Genomic DNA, 22,136 nt, shown 5'->3' on the forward strand with positions numbered 1-22,136 from the left:
ACATATAACTATACCGTATAAGACACAAAAGAAAAGAAAAACCACGCCTAGCACTCGAAGCACAACCATCAACAGTGTGAAATAAGGATATCAAAATTAATAAACTCTTATTAGCGTAAATCAAAGCCATGTCAACACTCATTTAGCCAGTGCTTTACCTGCTGTGTGAGAACGTGTTGTCTGCCTTTTGTAGATGATGAACCATAGAAACAGTGCGAGGATCGACCCATTCACAACAACCACCACAGTGATCCACACTGACAGGCTGACCTCTGGTGCACCCTGGGAAGGGACCGTAGTGCTAGGCTGCAAAACAATGGATGATTCTGTTGGAAAAGGAAAAAAAAAGTTACATTTTATTCTGTCAATTATTCTACATCCATTGTATTTTTCAGTTATGGTGGGGTTTTTATTAGTTCATCCCTTCATATACAACATTTACTATTATAATTCATCATATATTCACCAGCTACAAAGACATATCCTGTCCATCACCCTGATTACAGCCCTCTGTCAGTACAACTTACCACTGGGAGTCTGTGATGGGAGGCAGTCGTTAACCAGGCGATCAAATGTGAATCCAGGGAGGCACGTCCTTGTGGCCATGCTGGTCTTCTGAGCTGTAGTGCAAACCCAGTCAGCAACAACTGCCACACATACACACCCGAGTGCAAGTGACACAAAGTAGTATAAAAATGCAACCTTGGCGACAGAGAGAGAGAGAGAGAGAGAGAGAGAGAGAGAGAGAGAGAGAGAGAGAGAGAGAGAGAGAGAGAGAGAGAGAGCGAGAGAGAGAGAGAGAGAGAAGGGAACGACAGTAATGCAAACACCCAACAGACGTGTTTCACTTCTTCTGTTGCGCAGGAAAATATGAATCACACAGATGAAGTCCCCTGGGAGTATCCAGACAGACAGAAGGACAGAAACAGCAAGGAAGGGTCAGAGAAGGGAGAGAAGAATGAGACTAAAAAACAATGTTGTGGAGGAGGGAACGACAAAGCAAAAATAATGTAAGTAAAGGGATGTCTAAAACCGAGGACAAGAGAAATAGAGGTGGTTCAGGAAGGAGAGAAACAATTACTTTAATATTCATGAGTCTATAGAGTCTGCGCTGTAAGCATTAAAAAGCGTCAGATGACCATTTCCGGTCACCAAGACTTTGTGAGTTGTGCCCCCAGCCATTTTAAATTGATTCAGGAAATGTCTTGAAATTAAGACACGACAAAAAAAAAAACTTCTTCAGTATGGACAACACACAGAGGCGTTTCTTATTTAGGGTCTCGCCTTCTCAAAACACCACATAAAATGCTAACTGCCAAGTATCAGTTCTGCTTACTAATATGTTGACGTCAATGAGTCATTTCTCTTCTCTCGGTGGTCTTTAATAGACCTCACTGTGCCAAAACAATATGGAAATGAGCTGCAGGATTGACGTACAACTGGTTACGTTTTTTATGACATATGAGACACATCCGTCACATTAGCCTCCATCTATTTCTGCGAGTGTTGGTGATTTAAAGACAGCTGGAATATCTTGTTTGGTCACAGACTACCATTATGGGAGCTCAGTAGCCTTCAGGGATAAGGTAGTGGATAGCACCACATTAGATACACATAGTACAAACTACAAGGAAAACTGAAGAGACTTGTCTGTGAGGAATACATTCCACGTTTATTATTTATTCAATCTCACGTAAAAACAGCATTTTTTTCAAATGCAGTTTTTCAAAAGTATCACAAAAAAAGAAAAAGTACCTTTCATACTCATGTCTTAAATGGGTATTAAACCAGTTACAATAGGCAATTTAGACCAAAATTATATCCCTGAGTTTTTCATCATCATTATACAACTGCACAAAAATCAATGGTGCTCATTTGCGGCCAACACACATTTTTAATGGTGCAAAAATCTATGGGCACATTCAATGTAAAATGATATTAACCCACTGATATCTCCTTAAGCATTCAAGATAAAGTATCAAAGTATCAGCGAGCATAATTATATATCATTGCAATTTGTCCCCAGTGGCCAATTGCATTGATTTTCTGTAGTTAAACAAGTAATCCCATGACATTTCTTTCCACCCTATTTTTCAGGCAACATACTACTTCTTTTCCTTTCCCTGTTTTTTAAAAAAAAAAAAAATCAATCAAAAACCTGCTACGTCATCCATCATCTCTAAACTTTTTTAGCCCCAACGTAGGCTCACATCCTTTACAAAATGTGCTTGAAAAAAGTATTTCATATGGATTCAAACACAGACCATACGTCTGAAGACACTACGTAGATTTGTGCGGCGAGTTTTCCTTGCTTAGATTTTTTTTTTTAGATTCCTTGTACAGTTTCACGTATACATGAATCTCCTGCCCTCTCTGCCTCTTCCCGGTCGCTCCATGGCTGACTCAGGGCAGGAAGAGCGCGGGCCGCACGGTGATGAAGGTGAAGTTGTAGGTCTGCGGCAGCCCCTCGTGTGTGGTGTGGTTGAAGGCGCTCCAGGAGAAGGGAGGCAGCCCGCCTTGTGTGGTGGGGCCGTTCACCGCCTCCGCCTCAAACCGCTGCGCCATGTGGAAGTCTGTCACCTGCAGGGAGGGGGGGGGGGGGGAATGTTAGGTCCAGAAGAGAGACGGAAAAGAGAGGGAGAAAGAGAGGCAGAAAGTGTGTGTGTGTGTGTGTGTGTGTGTGTGTGTGTGGGGGGGGGGGGGGGGGGGGGTAGAGGAAGCTTGTTTAACTTACCTTATCTGACCTTGCATTCATTCAAATTGGCACTTTTCTCAGAAAAAAAATACCCACTATCAGCTGCAATATTTTTTCTGTAAAATCAGTTCCTAAGGGTGCTTTGTGGAACAATGGGTGCTGGGAAAGATTTTTAGAGTCCAGGATTTTGAACCAATGCACACGGTAGACTGTAAATCACCAGTTTACAGCAGACATACAGTATCATATCCCATCCTCCTGGCAGTCAGAGAGGAGGGAGGCTCCTCAAAGCTGCGCCTCATTCATTACAGGAAAGCTCTGGTGAGCAGCTGTGTCCTACATGAGACATGCTAGCGGTACCTCTTCTGTGTTCAGATGCTGCCATTCCCTCATCAGGCTGCCACTAAATGGCAGTGATTTTATTTACAGGAGAAGCGCTGACGAACATCTCTACCCCGGCAATGACTTGTTCACAATGCTAATGTGGTGGCTTTACAAGGCAAACACAGACTCTTTCATAGCTAAGAAGCAGCACGAATGAAACTCCATTGGTGTAGTGCCCCTTTTCTTGATGAATCACGAGGCTTGGGTGCATGTTTGATGCTGTGAAAGGTGTCATTGCCTTGGTGTCGTAACAGCCTCCTGGGCGTGGGTTCTGCTCCCTGAGGTCGTTGCGGCAGCAGATGGTCTTGCACGGGTCACCTTTGGCGTAGGGGTCGTTCTTGTAATCTTAAAATGACAGAACATGACAGAAATCATTTAGCGAAAGAGAGAGAGAAGACGAGAGAGACAAAAAAATGCAGACACAGGTTATCACGTACGGCCACAGAAAAAGGCAGACACAAACACCTGACTGCATGGACTAACACCCCCCTGCTTTCACAACTTCCCACCAGTTTAGAACAACTCTCCTGAGATGGGGACTCTTGCCAGGAAAACCAGAGTTGTACATACTGTTGTATCTCATGATGTGTTTCAGGGAGGCAAGGTCAGCCACATTTGCCTGGTCCCTGCGGAAGATCTTGGCTCGGGGGCAGAGGTCGTAGGAGAAGTCCTCTCCATGCTCCTCCCACATCTCTCCGTAGCCACTCAGGTTGTAGATCTTCGGGTGGAAGGGCACATTGTAGGAGGGCCAGTACCCTGAGGTGGGAGAGAGACAGGGGACAGAGGATTGGAGGCTGAAGGGGGTCATACACACAGAAAAGCACAGTCGAACGTGCGCACTTGGACAGAGAGATGCATTTCAGCTGTACGTGCGATGAGGCATGCTGTTTTCTCTCTACCCTTTCCATGTCCCAACTGTAATGAAGATGTAATCTACTTCTGTCTCCATTTCTACTGGTATACCTCTCTAATACTGATAAATGTAGACGTGTGTGCACTGTGTATGTATGTGGATGATGTCAGTGGGTCTGACGGGATGTGCCTATGTGAGTGTGTGTGTGTGTGTGTGTGTGTGTGTGTGTGTGTATGCCCATCAGTATCTCACCCCTGCGCAGAGCCTGAGTCTGGTCAGAGTATTCCACCAACCCTGGGATCTGCTCCACGACCGTCAGAGCGCCCACCTCGATTCGGCTGCCCAGAGACACCTTGCTCAGGTCCACCACCATGTACTGGTTATTGTAGGTGCCTGGGAGGCAGACACAGGCACTGTCTTACCGCCTCATACATACGTCCCACATCTCTGACAACGCGATATGTCCCAGTGAAATGAAAGGGGAATGAAACATCCAAGAGTGTGATCCATTTAAAGCCAAAAATGACTCCATTTCAAACAATTCCAATGATACCTTTTAAAATACTGCAATGCTTTTAAGAAATGGATATACATTTGAATGCAACACTGAAAGTCAATAAAAAGGTTCTGTCTGAAAGTCAACAAAAAGGTTCTGTCTCCTTGCAAAAACCAAGGTGTATATGTATATATATATATATATATATATATATATATATATATATATATATATATATATATATATATATATATATATGAGGTATTTATATCTGTTTTTGAGATCTACAAGAAATATGGCAGTGTCCTGGACAGGGATGTTTGCTAAGTCATTTACAAAAGCAACTTACCTGAATGAGTATTATCATTAATAAGAGCTGTATTTTTTTTTTTTTTTATAATACTACCATGTACACCAATAAAAAAAGTCTAATATCACTGTTAAATTAATTCCTGTATATGCTAACACAAATAAAAAAAAATATGAAACAGTGTTTGTCTCTGTGCAGTAGACTATCACCAACCCACTCCTCAGAGAGAGTTCACGCTTCATGGCGCTCACCAGAGTTGTACTTGGAGAAGACCTGTGCCCACTGCTCTCCGGTGCGTGCCAGGGAGTGTGCCAGCCGCACCCTCTGCCAAGCCAGCAGGCTTTGGGGCTTCACCAGGGAGAAGAGGGAGGTGTTGAAGACGTTGTTGGTGGTCTGGGTCATTAAGAGGCCACTGCCTAAGAGGTAGAAGTCATCCAGGGACACCAGGAAGCCTGCAGAGGAGGGAAATGGATCAGAACGATCACAGGAAATATATCAGATCAACACTGCAGACATGTAAAGAATTTTTACTGAGATTTAATATTTTTTTTCCAGAGAAAGAAAAGTTCAACATGTAACAGATGCTTCTGAGAAAAAAAAAAAGCTGGAGGCCTAATGATGGCTAATGGCCAATCTCTTTTCGGTAGATTAAAAACAACGATGACATCACTGGTTTGTTGTTTCAAAACTTAGTTGTCTGAGGTCACATTTCGATTCAGGCATCGCAAAGAGAATAAGAACAACAATGAAAAACAATAAGATCGGAAAAGTGATTTGTTCACATTTTTGTTGTATTTTAATTAGCTGCCTTCATGTATTTGATAGGCACATCTGATTCTTGTTTACATCATCTTACATTCTGGCTTTTAGCTTGTCCGGTAAAGTATGTGGGAGCATGGAAAAACAACAGGAGTGGCATCAATTAGTTCAACCCACATGGTTTAAATATGCAGTTACCATGCTCCAAATCCTCCCACGGACACCTTTTTGACTACTGTGATGCATCAGACCCACCACTTTGCCCCTGCACTGACCCGGGTAGCTGCTGAAGGACAGTTTGCCTGTTGCGGCATTTGGCTCAGTCACCCTGAAGTCCCAATGCTTGTAGATGCGCAGTGTGGCCGCGTAGGTGTACCAGCTGGAGTGCGCCAACAGGAGGTTCTCGAACCCCGGCAACATCTGAGGGTGGATGACTAGAGGTGACTGCTTTGCCAAGACAGCTCAAAGATATTGCCAGTGCATCACCCTTTCAAACTGAGACAGAAATTGCGGAGGGAAAAGAGCTTTTCCAAATCCTTTATGAACCAACAGAACAATCACTCTCTGTGCGGAGTACAAAATCAGCAGCAACAGAAAAGCACCTCTTTGACCTCTGACCTTAATGAGAGCAGAGCAGTGTCCCATGCCAGGCATTTTGAAGGGCGGCTTCCCGCTGTTGGGGTCGGCGTCGGGCACCAGGGCTGGGATCAAATCCAGCAGGTCCCCCACTGCATTGAGGAACTGCACAGCAAACATGGACAGGGGCTAACGGAGAAGGACAATGAACAAGAGACTCAGTCATATCGCAGCACCACAGAGAATCACATGCACACACTTAAAGTTGTGGTGAGTCCAGGACAAAAAAGGGAGCAAAAACAAGAAACAAAACAGTGTCTCCACACTCTACTGCTCTAATGCTAGTGCAACCAAATGTTCACTTTACCTCTATGTGCAAATATAATCAAAAGCCATTTGGGAGATTTTTTTTTGCTTTCAGGCACAACAGAACTGAATGTGAAGTAACCAAAATTCCATCCGCACTGACTCGCCAGACACTCACTGACTGCACAATTCACAAGAGGAAATGACTGGAAACCGTATAGGGAATGCAAAACACAATAGGGGGATTCGAAACCAATCTCTGCCCTGGGGCTTTCTGCGGTAAGTGAGAACTGCAGGCCTGAACACGTGCGCTAACCACAACCAGGCAGCCCTGCACATCTGCCCGCGTACCCAATCAAATCGATCCAGTCATGCAGTTCTCTCTCACCCTCCTCCAGCTCGCTGGCTTGCTTGGCGATAACTTTCATCACCCCAACATGATGAAGGCTGTCAGTAAGCAAGGCTGCAGCAGATTTGCAGATGTCCTGATTGGGAACAAAGGTGGGAGGAACCTGCTTCCCCACCCCTCCACCTCTCACACTTACTTCTCTTTTATTGATCTTGGCCCAGTGCGCGGCTCCAGCCTGAAGCCCATCCATCTGGGCCACTATGAAGCCTGCGTGGCGCCACAGGGGATCTGTGGCCTTGTTGCGTTTCACCTGATCCCTTGTCCACATGTCCTGCTTGCTGGAAGGGACAGGAGACAAACGGTCACGCAAAAGGGACAGACAGGAAGGTCTGTAAATGCGTGTGTAAAATTTTGCTTTGATTGTACTTCAAAAATAAGCATGCAGGCAAAGAAGAGGAGAGTATGCTTACCTCATCCACTCCTTCACAGGGCCAAGCACCTTTGGGTCTTTAATCAGCTGGGGATACATGTTAGCGTAGTGACTAAACATCTGCCTGACGGAAATGAAAAAACATGATGAAACTTTGTTACTGGCACGGATCCCACAAAAATCTGTTCAGCTGCAGCTGAAACCTGGTAAGAACACAGCGCCGGTCCTGAATTTGTCACGGCATTCTTACGGTGCAGTGAGGAAGCCCTCCAGGTATCCCGCCAGGAAGAAGACGACTTCGTCAGTTTCTGGGGTCTCCCCGTACCCTGCCCGCAGCTCCAGAAGCCCCCAGCCTGTGCTGGACAGGGTGTCGTTGAAGTACCCATACGCGTCCCCTTCTTTCTCCAACACTCCTTCTTTGAGCTGCACCACCTTGTGCGCAGCATCCCAATACACCGTGGCTGCCTGCATTTCTGAAGCATCATACCTCCATTACCAACACAAGCAATCGCCATTTACGACTCAGCAGCTTGCTCTCTAGGGTAGCAACAGCACAAATCAAGTCTGATATGTTGTTGCGATATTTTAACCAGAATTACCTCTTCGTTTAATTATTTTTCCACCCATTTGTAACTCACTGAAACTGTTCAGTTATGCGCGGCAGCAGCCGTAAGGCGCGGATCCTTGCTCAAAGGTGCAACACAAGACAAACTATCATGCCAGCAAATTAATCGTGTGACTGTTGGAAGGTAAAACACACAGGCTTCAATTTCGGGGGCATCTGCATATTGCTCGTAGAAAAAGGGGCATGGAGAAACTATATAGGGCGGTTGTGATAAGAAAATCCATTTTTGTGGAAGTTTTTTTTTGTTTCGCTAGAGACCTTGGCTGTGAGTACGAAATCTTCCATTGGGTGTAGTCACAATTTTTTATTGTACTGCTTATAGCCTTCACAACACGTCCTGAACTGGAGTGGTTTTCAACTTTCAGTTTTACATTTCGGAGGAAAGGTTTTGCACGCGTGCGGTAAATTGCATAAGAAATAATGTGTTAATAATACACAGCGTTAATAAAACTAATGCCGGGTGAGAAGAAAGAGAAACAGCGACGGTAACCAGAGATCGTAAAATTTCACCACTGCTTCTAACACTGCTAATCAGCTTAGCTACAACTACTTCTACAACTAGCTATATTTGTCTTACTTAGCAACTTAAACGTTAACTTACTGTCTGCCTTTGCGACGGTCGCAGCCACAACAGATAAAACAACAACAGCAGCCCACAGTCTTCTTTCACAAATTAAATCCATTTGTTTTAACACTACCGAGTTACAGATAATTATTATGACTTTAAAAAATCTGAACGCAATTGTTTGTGAGAGACTTCTCGCCGACTTAAGCCGCGATTTAAAAACAACTTCTCACTTAAGGGTAGAAGTGAAACTTGGTTGGAAGTCGTATTGGGAAGTTCACTGATTGGAGCAGACGGTGTTGGGCGAGTTCCAATTGGCTACCATACGCAGGACACCGTCGAGGTGAAAAACATACGACCGGTAACATGTTAGCTACCTTACAAAATATTACCTTTTACACTTATTCATTTGACGGACGCTTTTATCCAAAACCACTTACTCGTGAGGTAGAGTACAACACAAGCAAAAAAAAGCGTTTAAGGAGTCAACAATATTAGTAGCGCTGCATGGTGTTTCAATAGTTGGTCAGACAGGGTACCAGCTAACTGGTACAGACACGAGTGCAATATCTCGCTAGTAAAACAATGAAACTTAATTATGTGGTAATTAGCTAGCTAACTATGTGAGAATGCGAATGCGTTTCTTAGCCGACGTACAGCTTCTTGGAATTAAAATTAACTGAAGAACAAGTTAACACATTGCCCTCCATTTGATTTAACTAGCCAGTAATTTCGCGGAGAGAAATGTGACCTTGCTAACCGACGACCTGATTAATATATCATAGATTTTTGTAATAAAAATCATAAATGTCCTACAAGCTGTATAGACAGCATAAAATTGCTGCCCGATGGACACGTGCTCATATTTTTCTACCTAAAATTTATCACCCCAGATGGGACTCGAACCCACAATCCCTGGCTTAGGAGGCCAGTGCCTTATCCATTAGGCCACTGGGGCTAGTACACGGCTTGTCTCGTTTCTCATGCTATTGAAGGTATCATGGACGGGACTCTACACGTTGTTACATGCGCTGTTTACCATTGTGTAACAACGTTTAATTGAGTTCCGAAATACAAATAATCAAGACTAAGAACGAGCGTGCTCTGTCGTAGCTAGTTAACGTTGCTGATCATCGTTATAGCAGCCAAAGTTTACATGTTGGTCCCGCAACGTTCTGGCGTTTATTGGGGATCCACCAGTGGGGAAAATTTTCTGATTATGTTAAATAATTTTCACCTGATTCAGTGATTCTTCGGTTCTGATCACCTGAAATAACACTGGTCGTCATTACCAAACCATGCAGATTGAACAATTCGGTTGTACACGTCACGTGTACGCGCAGGACCACAAATACAGCTAGGTCTATGTACTTTAACAAAGAAAAACTCATGGGAGACGAAGCATTTTGTAAGCTTTTATTGTTATCAGACTGATCTTAAATTATAAATAATTATCGTTTTTCTTTATGCATCATTCCTATAAGACATCTTGCCCAAATAAAAAGAAAGAAAGCCAAAACGCAAGTAAACACCCACAACAAAGCGAAATAAAAGTCCTCTGATATTTTTCCACAAGGTGTCAGATACGTATAGAACTTGACTTGCATTCAATTTTGTTATTAGCGCCAAGCTGATTTTTTTTGTTATCCCTGTGCACACGTCGGACACGGGTCACTTTGGGCCGAAGAGCGGAATTCCGCAGAGAAAATGTGCGCGTTTACACGTTTCAAACACCCAAAGGTACTGAGGGAATGGTTTAAGGTTCTCCGGTAATGGAATTGAAGGAGACATACATTAGGTTAAAGCTACAGCACACACTTGCTTTGACCCATAAAAAATGACCAATAAATAAATACATCAAAGGTCCCTTACAGTAGTACATTCCAGTTTATCAGTGGATATAACCCTTTACTGCACCCTTCAACCTTATCCTTCAACCTGTTACAGGATAACGGGGGGGGGGGGCGCAGAGGATACCACACTGTGCCCTTACATACAGTATAACATAATAAAGATCCCTTAAAATAATCAACATCTCATGTTGGGAAATACATTAATTGGTCCAGTTTAGAAGCAAGCGCAGGCAATTGAGAGGATAAATATTGGACATCTGGCCCCCTGTCCATCAAGCCAGCAATCATCCAGGTGCTATCAGTACACACGGTAGCCAAGACCCAGAGGCCGTCCTGGATGGACACAATGCACTAGAGCAGGGGTGTCCAAACCTCTCCTGGAGGGCCACTTGTCCTGCATGTTTTAGATCTCTCCTTGCTCCGACACAGCTGATTCAAATGATCAGTTTGTTATTCAGCAGCTTCAGGAGTTCATAACGAGTTGATCATTTGAATCAGCTGTGTTGGAGCAGGGAGAGATCTAAAACACACAGGACAAGTGGCCCTCCAGGAGAGGTTTGGACACCCCTGCACTAGAGTGAAAGTGAGACATACAAACTGCTGTGGATTAGTGACTGCCACACAGTGCGACTTTTCCAACTCCCTTGTCTGGTAAACCCCAGTATGACTCAGATGAACTGTGGTCAGTCCTGACAGTGATGTAGTAAGCAGCAAAATCTACCTGAACTGACTCAGATCATTTCTGTCAGCAGTAGTGCATCTCTTCTCGTCTTAAGTCTCAGGTCAGGGAAATCCCAAGTATTAAATGTAGTTTAGCCTTTGCAGCAGTGGAGCGCAATCCAGTGAATGGAGCTACTGTCTTGAAACTGGGGGGCGTTTGTTTAACCTGAATACAAAATCTATTTGTGAGTTCCTTTGGGCTGAAAAATACTCCTCCGTGAGCTGATAAACATAAACATCCCAAGAAATGTAGATCTGACTCCCAGGGCACAGCAGTTTACATTTTTTCCTAATTTATATTCCACAAATATAGCTTACGAAAATTGAGCAATAAGGGCAAATGACTGGCAGCACCTGCTGTCTGCCTTTCAGTTTAAAATTATAGCTGGTGAAGCTGAACGGAGACCAGCTGTGGGGGGGGGGGGGGTCAGACCTCATTTCTAAGGGGAGAGCATGACACAACGGCACCCTGCATGCTGCCACAGACGGAGGCACTGACAACCTTACTCTCAGCGCAACTGCTCTGACGTGATCGGTTGGCTGTGAGTAACGCGTTCTCTCGCACTTGTGCAGCCATGATGTTTGAGGTTTGCTGAGCACTCCACCTCGTTTATGAGGAAGGTGAGCCTCCGGATACTCGAGTCGGGGGTCAGATTCCAGACGGAGCCTGACGGGGCGGAACGGAGGGCCGTGGACGCAATCATTACCCACCCAGTAAAGGATGTGGCCAGAGAGACGGTAAGTTAGCAGCTCTTAACAGTGGATCTTTCAAGCGTGAAATAAGTTTTCTCAGCCCAATTTGGCGAGCACGTACTCTCTCTCGAGGCCAGAATTAGTGTTTATGTAAATTCGATAGTGTTCAGTAGGTACAGAATGACTGACACTCGTCCCCATGAAGGGTGCCAGTGCCTCAGTGCATGATCGCACATGTTCTGCTATTCATCGTCTATCAGCTTTTCGGCTCCGTTTTCGGCCTGCTGCCCACCGGAGCCCCCCTCCTGCCCGCCTCCTCCTCCTCCGCCTCCCTCCTCTTCCTCATCCTCCTCCTCTGTGTAGGAGTGGGACTGGCCCCCGTAGTTGATCATGGTGCGGGAGAGGTCCACCTCAATGGGGAAGACGTCGGCCTCCTTCAGCACGGCGTAGCACTCGTCGTAGTAGCGGGACATGCCCGAGACAAAGCGCTGCAACTGGAACACAATGTCCTGGACTGGAGAGAGGGAGACAGACACACACACACACACACACACACACAAACACACACACACACACACACACACACACACACACACACACACACATACACACATACACACATACACACACACACACACACACACACACAAACACACAAACACACAAACACACACACACAGAGGGAGAGAGAGGGAGAGAGGATGATGAATGCACTGACTCACGACTGATCTAACGTCATCAGCAAAACCGTGTCACCTGCAGTCACAGACAAACAGAGCTGCCTGGTCATATCTGAAAAGATGGTGTAGGTACAACGACACAGACAAGCCATGCTGGAGACAGACCGTGTTTCTGGTCCAAAAGCTCAATCTTCTCCAGCACATCCTTCCTCATCTTGGCGAATCGGGCCCGGGCTTCCTGCCGGCACCGCAGCACCAATCGGTACTCATAGTTTCCAGTGCTGACCCGGTACATGGGCTCTCCCATTGCCTGCACACACACAGACACAAACAGAATGCCTGGTTGAGCAAGACGGTATATGAGTCACTGGATGGACACTGACCAACCACTGTGCATACTAGCACTAGGTTATGAACCACATCACCTTAACAAAAAAAATGCAGACTTGCTGTGTTACTACCAAGAAAGAAATCCCACACGTTTATATATGGGTTCCTCGCCGTCCCACCTACTCACTACGGCTGCCAATAATATCTCAGGAGTATGAACGATGACTACTTAAAACACGGTTCACATGTAGCTCAAAGGCTCGCTAGTGGGTACTGGACAGATATGGTCACTTCCCTTGCCATCCGATATGGGGTCTGTTAAAAGGGTAACATTTTGCCATGTTAAAGATGGGATTTGATGTCCAGGGCTGATGTCAAGTTACACAATAGCACCTTAGAAAAATGCTACCCTTTGGTTCCAATGTCCTAGATAGTATGAACAAAATAAAAATATTTAAAAAAATATATTTCTGTGACCTTGTCCATAACAGTAAAGCAGGTGGAAAAGCTGTATTACTTGACGTCTCTGGAGTTGTGCCCATTCACAATGACTAAACAGAAATCTGTGGGTACACCGCATTACTGTGACATACGCCACCACCCACTGAAATTGCTCAGTAAACAGTTGTTGCCCAATATGCAGTGGGCTTGCTCAAAAAGAGACACTCACAATGCAGCTGTACTCCTCATCATCCATCTCCTTCACCTTCAAGCAGTAAGACTGGAACACAAACAGATTGACATGTCAGCATAATGGGGACGCCATGATAATACTGAAGGGAACACTCACAGTCGCCCCTGAAGACCCATAGGTTTCAGGTCTTTGTTCTATTATGAAATTTAATTATTTAATGGGGTTACTTTACAGGAGGGGAAGTCGGATCCCTTGTTGTTTCAGTTACCAATTACATGCTGGCTGAAAAGTGTTTCTGGAACTCAAGAGACCACGGATACCTAGGTCTGCAGGAAAATGTAGGGCTATTGGGAGGCTATCGTTGTGACAAAGGACGAGAAGACGTCAGCTCTCACCAGGTACTCGAACTTGACATCCAGATACTTGCGGATGGTGAGCTTGGTGTCTGGGATGGCCTTGTGCAGGTAGGTGTTCAGGTCATGGAGCATCTATACACACGCGACAAAGAACACGGGTGGGGGGGGGGGAGAGAAAAAGAGAGAGAGAGACAGAGAGAGAGAGAGAGAGAGAGAGAGAGAGAGAGAGAGAGAGAGAGAGAGTGTGCATCAAAGCAATGTTAATGACTATGACAACACGTCCTAAGAAAAACCTCTGAAAATGGAATGGTTGATACATCCTGACAATGTACCGGAGTTTCGGATTTTAAATGTGTGTGTTTTGTATATGTGGGAAGAGACAAAGATTGTGTGTGCATGTGGGGGAAAGAAATGAGAGTGTATGTGGGTGAGTGGGGGAGAAAAAGAGAGTGAGTGTTTGTGTGTATTTGTGATAGTGAGTAAGGGTGCCTCTGAGAATTAAAATCTGTTCGCTCACAGGCTTGATGGTCTTGAGCAACCGGATGCCAAATTTTTCGATGCTGCGATGGGCCTCGGCGAACTTCACGAAAGCCTCGCTGGCGGCGGCCTGGGGCTCCCGTACCCCAATCACAGAGAATACATCCCCAAAGGCTGGCGCCACACACACGTGAAGGAGAGAACGCAGAACAACAAACAATGACATGGCTGAGGTTGAGCACAAATACACACTGACCCAAACCTAACACTGGATTATCATTATAGTGGTGGAATTAACAATGATGTAAATGTTTTGGGAGCCGTTTTGTGTGCGTTGAGCGTTGGGCAGGCTATGGAAACTTACCTCTGTGCGTTTGAGAGAGCTCAAAGAATGCTCTCAGCAGCCTCTTAGTGTGTTCCATTAATCCTGGGAGATGGGGAGAGAGGTACGGGTGAGACAGAGGACATTGCCATCTCCCCACCAAATCAAATCAATCAGGTAGAGACTTAAGACCAATAAACAAAATAACCATTCTTATGAATTTTTGTGATTTTCACATTCTTAACAGCATCTGAAAATGTCTGTTCCTGTAATATCCCACTTTTACAGAGCTCAGATCAGTCGTAGTGTGGTTTACAGAATCACGTCTCTTGCCTAATCCCCCAAAGGAATAGAAGTGTTCTTCTCTGTGCTGGCAGGAAGCCAGCAGGATGCAGTTAAGGAACTGTGTCGTTATTTCAGTTGCCCTGCACCCCCCCCCTCACAAAAATTGGTGCCCCACAGCCTCTGGCAAGCAGGTCACAGAGGGCACCTGCACTCAAGACTGGGGTGATGTTTTAACAAAATCACTAAATCTGGACATCTTCACATACAGCATAGTTTGCTGCCACTGAAAAGCTCATTTCTTGAGAAACAAGCTAGGGTCATTGGTGATTTGGTATGGTTGGTGCATAAAAAAGATCTCAGAACACTGAAAACTGGGGAATGCAAATTACCCCTGCATTTCACATTTGCCAGTGCCCATCTGTAACCCCCATCATTTGATGATTGGTGTGGCGTGCTGTGCTTATAAGACAATGTAGGAAGACCGTGTGTTTATTGTTACTATTTCATCACTGTGCTGTTACACCATTTCCACCTGTGACATGTTTTCCACAGGCCCCAGTCCAGCTATTCCTTTCATGTTTTAAGGTTTTCCTTTGATGTTTGGGTATGTAAGGGGAACTGGAAGAGTTCCAGGAGATTCGTTATTCCGACATTCTGTGTACCACCTGCCTTTAGCCATCTCATCATTTTGTGTTGAGTTGTTATGTTGTTTGCATTTTTCCATGTTCAGCATCTAGTTTACATTTTGGCTAGCAAATGGATTGGTTTTAAACTCACACCCACTGGTCTGGGAGTGTTGTGAGCCTGGTCTGACACTGTTGCTCGTTTAAATGGATACACTTAAGTTCTACTGTGATGGTTGCTCTGGATAAGAGCGTCTGCTACATGCATGTAATGCAATGTAAACTGGGTACTTCTTAATGTTAAATACTGCAGTCATACATTGTGGTTTAATGTTACTGTTAACAGCACACACACATACATTTTGATAGGTGCACTCTGTGGCCGCTTGCCCACACAAAAAAGAATCTGTAGGCCAGAGACAGCTACCCATATAGAGCCACACTACACAAGATAAGAGGCTGTAGTCCCTCATCTGGTGGACAATATCATACCAAGACATTCAATAAATAACCGTTAACAGAGAGATGTGTGAGCAATTACCATTACTTTGAAGTCAGATAAATGGAGTGTTGAATAATACCTGATTGATTCTGTTCTGGAATCACTAAAGGTAACACTACACGCCATCCTTCACCGCTTAGGTACGTCCGCCACCGGGGTGTCGTGGACCCCTACACCGTGAGCCGTCTCCATGCTCTTATAGTGCGTGCACAATCCCAAAGTCATGTGACTCCTGCCAACAGCGGACCGCTGGGGCATTACCTTTGTACAGCTCTGCCGTCTTCTCCAGCTCCTCCAGTCTCTTCACTAACCCATCTGAAAAACAGGCAGACTCATTTCAGCACACTCCACCTCTGAAACACACAGCTGAAATCCTCCCACAGAGCTCCACGATCCGCGGCGGACGGAAAGGACATGGACACGCCGCACGCTCTCAGCGCACGAAGAGAGAGAGCATTACAGAGGGGTAAGGGAAGATGCTTCATGCCACATGTGCTTTGCCCTTACGGTTAAATCTCAGACAGATGTACGACACGGGAAAAATCTGAGCAAGAGATGCAGAGAAAAGACAGCAGACAGGTGGAAGGGACATGCAGAAACAGAGCCTGGGCCCCTGGTAACAGGCAGAGATGGAGGAGACAGAGAGATGTGGTAGGAGAGCAGACAGACCGTGGGTGTGTGTGTGCACCCTGTCTTACCGTTGCACAATATGGCCCTGCTCAGACCCAAGGCATCAGCTGTCCCTGAGCTCATGTTCTCCACCAGTCTGTGCTTCACCTTCTTCAGCACTGCAACACACAACCACCGGCGGCTTGTAGTGAAAGACGCGATCACGTACAACTCATACTGAAACACACAAGTCCCAACACCACAACACAAAATCACCAGCAGCTCCACACAAAACACAGCGGTCCCACCACTGCAATACACAATCACCAGCAACTCCAAATGAAATACACAAAAGTCCCAACACTACATTACACAATCACGAACGACTCACAGTGACACGTAACAGATTCACCACTGTATGTGACTGTAACAACACAAAAGCACTTTGCCCCTGAAGTACCTATGTCCAGTGACTTTCCCTGTTTGGGGTCAGCCTGCAGTTTGTTGTAGTGAATTGTTGCTTCACCCTATATTGGGAAAAAGAGAAAGAAATTCAATATAGAAATACACATACATCAACTTGAGCCTTAATAGTCGCAGATGAACAACATATGACAATTGGGGACTGTATATTTAAAATCATACATATAGGTCTATGAATAAGGATTTAACATGGTATTATAACACTCCTGTATAATTCCATAGTCGTTTCAATCCAAGTCATTGTCATCATATCTATGATAACTGCAAGGTTTCTGGGACAGCATGTCAGTTTCCGGTGAGGATCCAACTGACAGAAAAGCTTTCAAAAAGGACAGAAGCAGAGACAAAGGAAACGAGGACCGAAACTAATCCGTTAATGCGGACTGATCAGGACTGTCCAATGCCGACACCAGAACAGGCCTGCGTACATTACACAAAGAGGAAATCCCAGAGCCAGCATACTGCCAACTCTCGTCACAAAAGACCTAAAAACAACACTGCTAATCACACTGCCGAGAGCACTGCCATGGTACAACACTATTCCCATTACTCACTGGCCTGCTGTACTGTATGGAGGCTTCCTTATTGTCTGCAGCAGGGCTCAGCAGATAGCCTCAGAAAGAACGTTGGAATAGGGACACTTTGCTGATCACACTGGTGCAGACTGGGGAATACTCTGCTTTCACTATTTTTCCAAGAAGTAGTGACACTTCTTACTCACGTGAGTAGTTTCCTCCTCATTACTGTCTTAAGCAGTAACAACATTACAAAGTGAATTAACTGTAGTGTAAGGCAAAATACTGAATGCATGTTTTAAATAGCTTTTTATATCTATTGGCATCTATGTGTTGTGTGATTAACATCATTTTGTGCTATGAAGAACATTGTTTTTACAATATGAAAATCTTCAGATACAGACGCAGCAAACAAAGACAGAATTTCGTGCTGTGAATTACAGGCTGAAATGAAGGATAGATTTTAGTGCCAGATCCTTCATCTATGACATCTGTCTCACAAGTTTACATTTACACAAAAGACTGCCCCCCCCGGTCCGTTCACTCCCATTCTTAGCATCCTCACCTGGACAGCCTGGATCATCTTGGCCACCTCAACCTTGGTCTTGCCCTTCACGGGTTTGCCATTAACACCTGTGATCTCGTCTCCTGCAGCCAGAGTCCCGTCCAGCGCGGCTGGAGTGTTGTCAAACACCTGGGTGAGAGAGGGGGAGACCGACGGCTCAAACGCAGACAGGTAACAGGTAACACGATACACCGGGAGGTTATCAAATGCTGTGAACTGCATGGTAGTTACTGTGAACCATATCAAAATTCCACACTGATTAAGAAACAACTGGATAAAAAAACCAAACAGACATCACATCATAACTGAGAAAAGAGAAATTAAGTAAAAACACTGTGAGTGGTACCTGTACTATGTAGAGACAGGGGCAGTACTGGGCTCCCCCTCCAATGCTGATCCCTATCAAGTTCTGAGCATCTTTCTTCAGGGTCACTGTTCCTGGAACAGTGGGGATCCCTCTGTGGGGTAACATGACAAATTCAAACACCCTTCACCGATTTATAGGATATCCCAACTCCACCCCTCTATCCTTGATCAAGCAAGGTTTTTGACCAGACATGGAGTCAGGTAATACAGGTAACCCAACTTGCTTTCTGGCTGTATACTACCAGAACACGTTGTTAAAAAAATAATTTATTTGAAATAATATTTTGGATTCAATCCTTTTCTAGAGTGAACCTGCATTAATGAAATACAATTTCATTACAGTTATGTTCTATTGTGCTGGAAGGCACTCTGGAAAAGAGCGTCTGCTAAATGCATGTAATGTAATGTAAAAGTAATTTTGAAAAGCCTTTTTTATTAGTACTGAAAATGTATACTCTGTAAATGACCCTAAGCTGCCACTCAGTTAAATACGTCCAAATTTTTGTTTTTTTAGTATTAACAGCTAACTTGCAGAACGAACAAGTTACTTACAGTTTGTCTTCCTCCAACTCATAGTCCATGTCTGTGAACATGACGGATTCTGTGCTCGTTTATTACACTGTCAGTGAGGGACCAGAGGAAAAACGAACACTTCAACAACACACTCAGTGGACGCAACCAACACACAGCTACACTATCTCTAGGCAGTTACATTACTGTTAGAATACAATTAGTTAGCTGTACTACCGCCCTCATTAAGTGAAAGTTCGCGCACGCACACATCTGGTTGTGTCTGGCAAAACAGCAAGTATCTAGCCAGAACTAGCTAATAATTATAATCAGCCGAATTACTTCCGTTTGGTCACAAATTTAGCGACAGCGACAGGGTTGTGGCTAGCCAGCGCTCTTCCTTTATCTGCACATCAGGCTGCTAGCTAGCGTTCGTTAACTAGTTTGACTGCCTGGGTGGCTAGCTAGTTAACACTATATCATAGGGTTAAAAAGGAACATCTACGTATAAATTAGCTATATCGCAACCTGCATTCGGAATGACAAAAGTGCAATATTCTCTCATGAAAAGGGTGACGAGGCTCGGCTAGTCTTCCTTTAGCAAGACAGCTAATGTTTGCTAGCTATTATCTTAGAGAAAATGTCGTACCTTTGTGGCCAGCAAGCTGGCCAGCTAGCAACCTGAATCAAATGATACAGATATTTCTGTGTGTACGGACACGTTCGACCTGTTTCTATCGACTGTACTTTTCCACCTTTGCCTATATGTTAAATATATATTGCTAGCTAGCTACTTCGCATTTTTAATTCTCCTATCACCTGCAACGACAGGTTGTTCTGTTTGTTTAAAATCGTCACTTCCAGTGGTTTTGCCGGAAACAGTGTTTGCGTGTTCATCCCATTGACGTACGGCGCATACTCAGTGTCGCACTATTTTCTCCGTTAGATGGCGCTAGTTACACAGCGCCACCAACGCGTCACTTAATAAGTGACGTCATTGTCAGTTTTAAGTTGCTACCAGCCAATTCGAATAATATCGCAGATTTTTGCAGCGCTGCCTCTAAACTGAAGTCTGAGAGTCCGCAACAGGTTACCACATTGTGAGCGGAATACTAAGCGCGATACTAGTTCGGAGTACATGTATTTATTTGCCATACAACCTTATACAAACCGACTTATAAACCAAGAAACATTAAGTGCATGTAATAACGGCGTTCGAACGCCAGTGGATTATATAACACAAATATATGACACAAATATTGTCACAGTATAGGCTACTTGAACAAACGTCAGTGGAGCACATAGAGCTACATAACTAATGCCATAATTGAGAGAGGAGTATACTATTTTTTTAATAAGAGTATGTGATGTAAGGGCACTACACAACTTCTGATACGTTTAACTGAAAGAAGCACATGACTTGTTTTTTTCCAACGTGGACAGTTACTGCAGCTGGATACGGCTGACAGTCTGTTAGGGATTCAGACTCAGTGTCAGTCTCACAGTTGGCCATTTACACAAAGGCCTGATTTGGTGGGTTTGTGTTTTGCAGAGTCGGTTTCGAGTGTCTGTTTGTTGTGTGTGTCTGTGTTAATGAGTGACTTTTAAAGGACACAGAAGGAGGCAATTCCTTTAAAAGGGCAGATTAGGCTGTCTCACTTCACCTCTTTCTCTCATCTTTTGGTGAGGTTGTTGTTTTCTGGTCAGCCAGTGAGTCTGTGCTACACTTAAGATCTCCAAGCGGAAGACCAACTCACCTCCTGTTCACGAAAGACCACACCATAATGGTATGTCCTTTCATTCTCATAAAATGTGTGTTTACCTGTAGATTCCTTTTTACAATTCATTGTCAATGACCCGATGTACTTTTTTTTTTGTAAAAAAATTATTACAGATTATTACAGTATAGGCACAGAGTCAGATGGAATCTGGAGCTTTATCCAGACAGGCCCATAATTACCAGAAGGGAGAAGCAAGTACTTGTATGCATAAAATGTAATAATAATGTGTTTAGCAAAGTGTCTGTTAACCAAAAATGACTGTATCTAGGGAGACAGGTGAAATAAAATGTTTTTTATTCACCTCAATATTGCATACAAAGAAAGAAGACAAAGCAGTGTCCCCAGTTGTGACACAAACACATAAACGCAAATGTAGTCACACATGGATGCACACATACATTATGAAACTGTATGGATCTGCATTAGGCATGAAGCTGCCCGTATCCCTTTGTGACCAGGAACTTGAACTGAGGAATGTGACACTAAGAGCTGGAGACAAGCTGAAGGTGAAAGGGAAGATTCCTGAAGATGCAGAGAGGTATGGACATAAGTTGTGACTCAGTTTGTGAGGGATAGGATATGAGAGAGAAGTGACAGTGGCAGAATAGTGGCCATAGTTGTACTAGAGGAAGACAGTAGAAAGCTTACATCCTTGGTGATGGCTGGATTGCTTTAGGAGAAATCAGCCTGTTGTGATTAAAGGAACATTGCCTCTCACTTCTAATCTTTCCAATCTAGGTTCCAGATTGACCTGGGTTGTGACTCCAGTGATCTGGCACTGCACTTTAACCCCCGTTTCCATGACGAAGATGATGGCAAAGTCATCGTGTGCAATTCCCTGTGTGAAGGCTGTTGGGGCTATGAACAGAGAGATGCCTACAACCCTTTCCATAGGGGGTCAAATGTCACGGTGAGAAGGACTAGGATTAGGAGGCATGGAGGGAGAGGGAGGGAGAGATCAGGGTATGGGATGGGTTTTAAGGAGGGGACCTAGAATCTACGGCTTGATGGATGAGGAGAAATAGAAAATGTGGGAAGTTCAATTTGGTAACAGAACTGTGAGGGAGAAGCAATAGGGGAGACATGGAATTTTAGTGGAGGACTTTGAAAGCTTACTGTCAAGGTAAAGATACAAGCACGAAGAAGAATGTTGTATAAATGATGTGTAAGGTAGGGAGAGTTTGGAAAAACAGCAGGAAAACTGAAGAAGGAGCAAGGAAGGCATACAAAATGAAGAGAAGTAAAAAGGTATTACATAAGGAAAGAGGAAAACAGAGGATGAAGAGCTATGGTGACCTTTGCAGCGTGCACTGATCTCCTCATCCTCTCATCTCCAGGTAACAGTAAAGGTGACGGAGGAGGGCTTTGAGGTGGAGCTGCCGGAGGGACACGAGATAAGGTTCCCCGACCGCCGTGGCCTGGAAACCCTGACCTACGTTCGGGTCAAAGGTCACTTCAAATTCACTTCCTTCAAGATCTGCTGA

General features: G+C 44.5%; 3 protein-coding genes and 1 non-coding gene across 4 annotated transcripts; 1 reads left to right on the forward strand and 3 right to left on the reverse strand.

Moving 5' to 3' along the window:
- Positions 1-1,760: 1,760 nt before the first annotated feature.
- LOC118794136 (phospholipase B-like 1) lies at positions 1,761-8,568 on the reverse strand. The gene is made up of 11 exons (XM_036552311.1): positions 8,385-8,568; positions 7,409-7,631; positions 7,199-7,282; positions 6,925-7,066; positions 6,116-6,262; positions 5,773-5,917; positions 4,990-5,190; positions 4,185-4,325; positions 3,650-3,835; positions 3,318-3,424; positions 1,761-2,580 (listed from the first exon to the last, which is right to left on the reverse strand). Exons 1-11 carry the CDS (start codon positions 8,464-8,466, stop codon positions 2,404-2,406), a joined length of 1,635 nt encoding a protein of 544 aa, XP_036408204.1. The 5' UTR covers positions 8,467-8,568; the 3' UTR covers positions 1,761-2,403.
- Positions 8,569-9,233: 665 nt separating this feature from the next.
- trnar-ccu lies at positions 9,234-9,306 on the reverse strand. Its single transcript has one exon. It is a non-coding gene; the product is annotated as a tRNA-Arg (tRNA).
- Positions 9,307-11,340: 2,034 nt separating this feature from the next.
- On the reverse strand, positions 11,341-19,886 carry pick1 (protein interacting with prkca 1). The gene is made up of 13 exons (XM_036552327.1): positions 19,521-19,886; positions 18,914-18,980; positions 18,342-18,453; positions 17,996-18,124; positions 16,893-16,959; positions 16,522-16,611; positions 16,085-16,138; positions 14,456-14,518; positions 14,132-14,265; positions 13,654-13,746; positions 13,295-13,345; positions 12,460-12,604; positions 11,341-12,128 (listed from the first exon to the last, which is right to left on the reverse strand). The coding sequence occupies exons 2-13, from the start codon at positions 18,952-18,954 to the stop codon at positions 11,857-11,859; spliced, it is 1,251 nt and encodes a 416-aa protein (XP_036408220.1). The 5' UTR covers positions 18,955-18,980; positions 19,521-19,886; the 3' UTR covers positions 11,341-11,856.
- Positions 19,887-21,080: 1,194 nt separating this feature from the next.
- LOC118794558 (galectin-2-like) lies at positions 21,081-22,136 on the forward strand. Its single transcript, XM_036552818.1, has 3 exons — positions 21,081-21,190; positions 21,391-21,562; positions 21,990-22,136. Exons 1-3 carry the CDS (start codon positions 21,081-21,083, stop codon positions 22,134-22,136), a joined length of 429 nt encoding a protein of 142 aa, XP_036408711.1.

The sequence above is a fragment of the Megalops cyprinoides genome, chromosome 19 (genome assembly GCF_013368585.1).
Source record: "Megalops cyprinoides isolate fMegCyp1 chromosome 19, fMegCyp1.pri, whole genome shotgun sequence".
Classification (NCBI taxonomy): domain Eukaryota; kingdom Metazoa; phylum Chordata; class Actinopteri; order Elopiformes; family Megalopidae; genus Megalops; species Megalops cyprinoides.

What these genes read in the sequence shown, in the direction of transcription:
- LOC118794136 (XM_036552311.1), bottom strand. Translation starts at nt 8,466, where the DNA reads ATGGATTTAATTTGTGAAAGAAGACTGTGGGCTGCTGTTGTTGTTTTA. An exon ending in ACTGCTCTGCTCTCATTAAG is followed by an intron (nt 5,918 to 6,115) that starts GTCAGAGGTCAA and finishes ATCCACCCTCAG; the next exon opens with ATGTTGCCGGGGTTCGAGAA. An exon ending in ACACATCATGAGATACAACA is followed by an intron (nt 3,425 to 3,649) that starts GTATGTACAACT and finishes TGTCATTTTAAG; the next exon opens with ATTACAAGAACGACCCCTAC.
- LOC118794558 (XM_036552818.1), top strand. Translation starts at nt 21,081, where the DNA reads ATGAAGCTGCCCGTATCCCTTTGTGACCAGGAACTTGAACTGAGGAAT. An exon ending in ATTCCTGAAGATGCAGAGAG is followed by an intron (nt 21,191 to 21,390) that starts GTATGGACATAA and finishes TTTCCAATCTAG; the next exon opens with GTTCCAGATTGACCTGGGTT. An exon ending in ATAGGGGGTCAAATGTCACG is followed by an intron (nt 21,563 to 21,989) that starts GTGAGAAGGACT and finishes TCTCATCTCCAG; the next exon opens with GTAACAGTAAAGGTGACGGA.
- pick1 (XM_036552327.1), bottom strand. Translation starts at nt 18,954, where the DNA reads ATGTTCACAGACATGGACTATGAGTTGGAGGAAGACAAACT. An exon ending in ATGTCAAGTTCGAGTACCTG is followed by an intron (nt 13,346 to 13,653) that starts GTGAGAGCTGAC and finishes TTTGTGTTCCAG; the next exon opens with TCTTACTGCTTGAAGGTGAA. An exon ending in ATGAGGAGTACAGCTGCATT is followed by an intron (nt 12,605 to 13,294) that starts GTGAGTGTCTCT and finishes GTGTGTGTGCAG; the next exon opens with GCAATGGGAGAGCCCATGTA.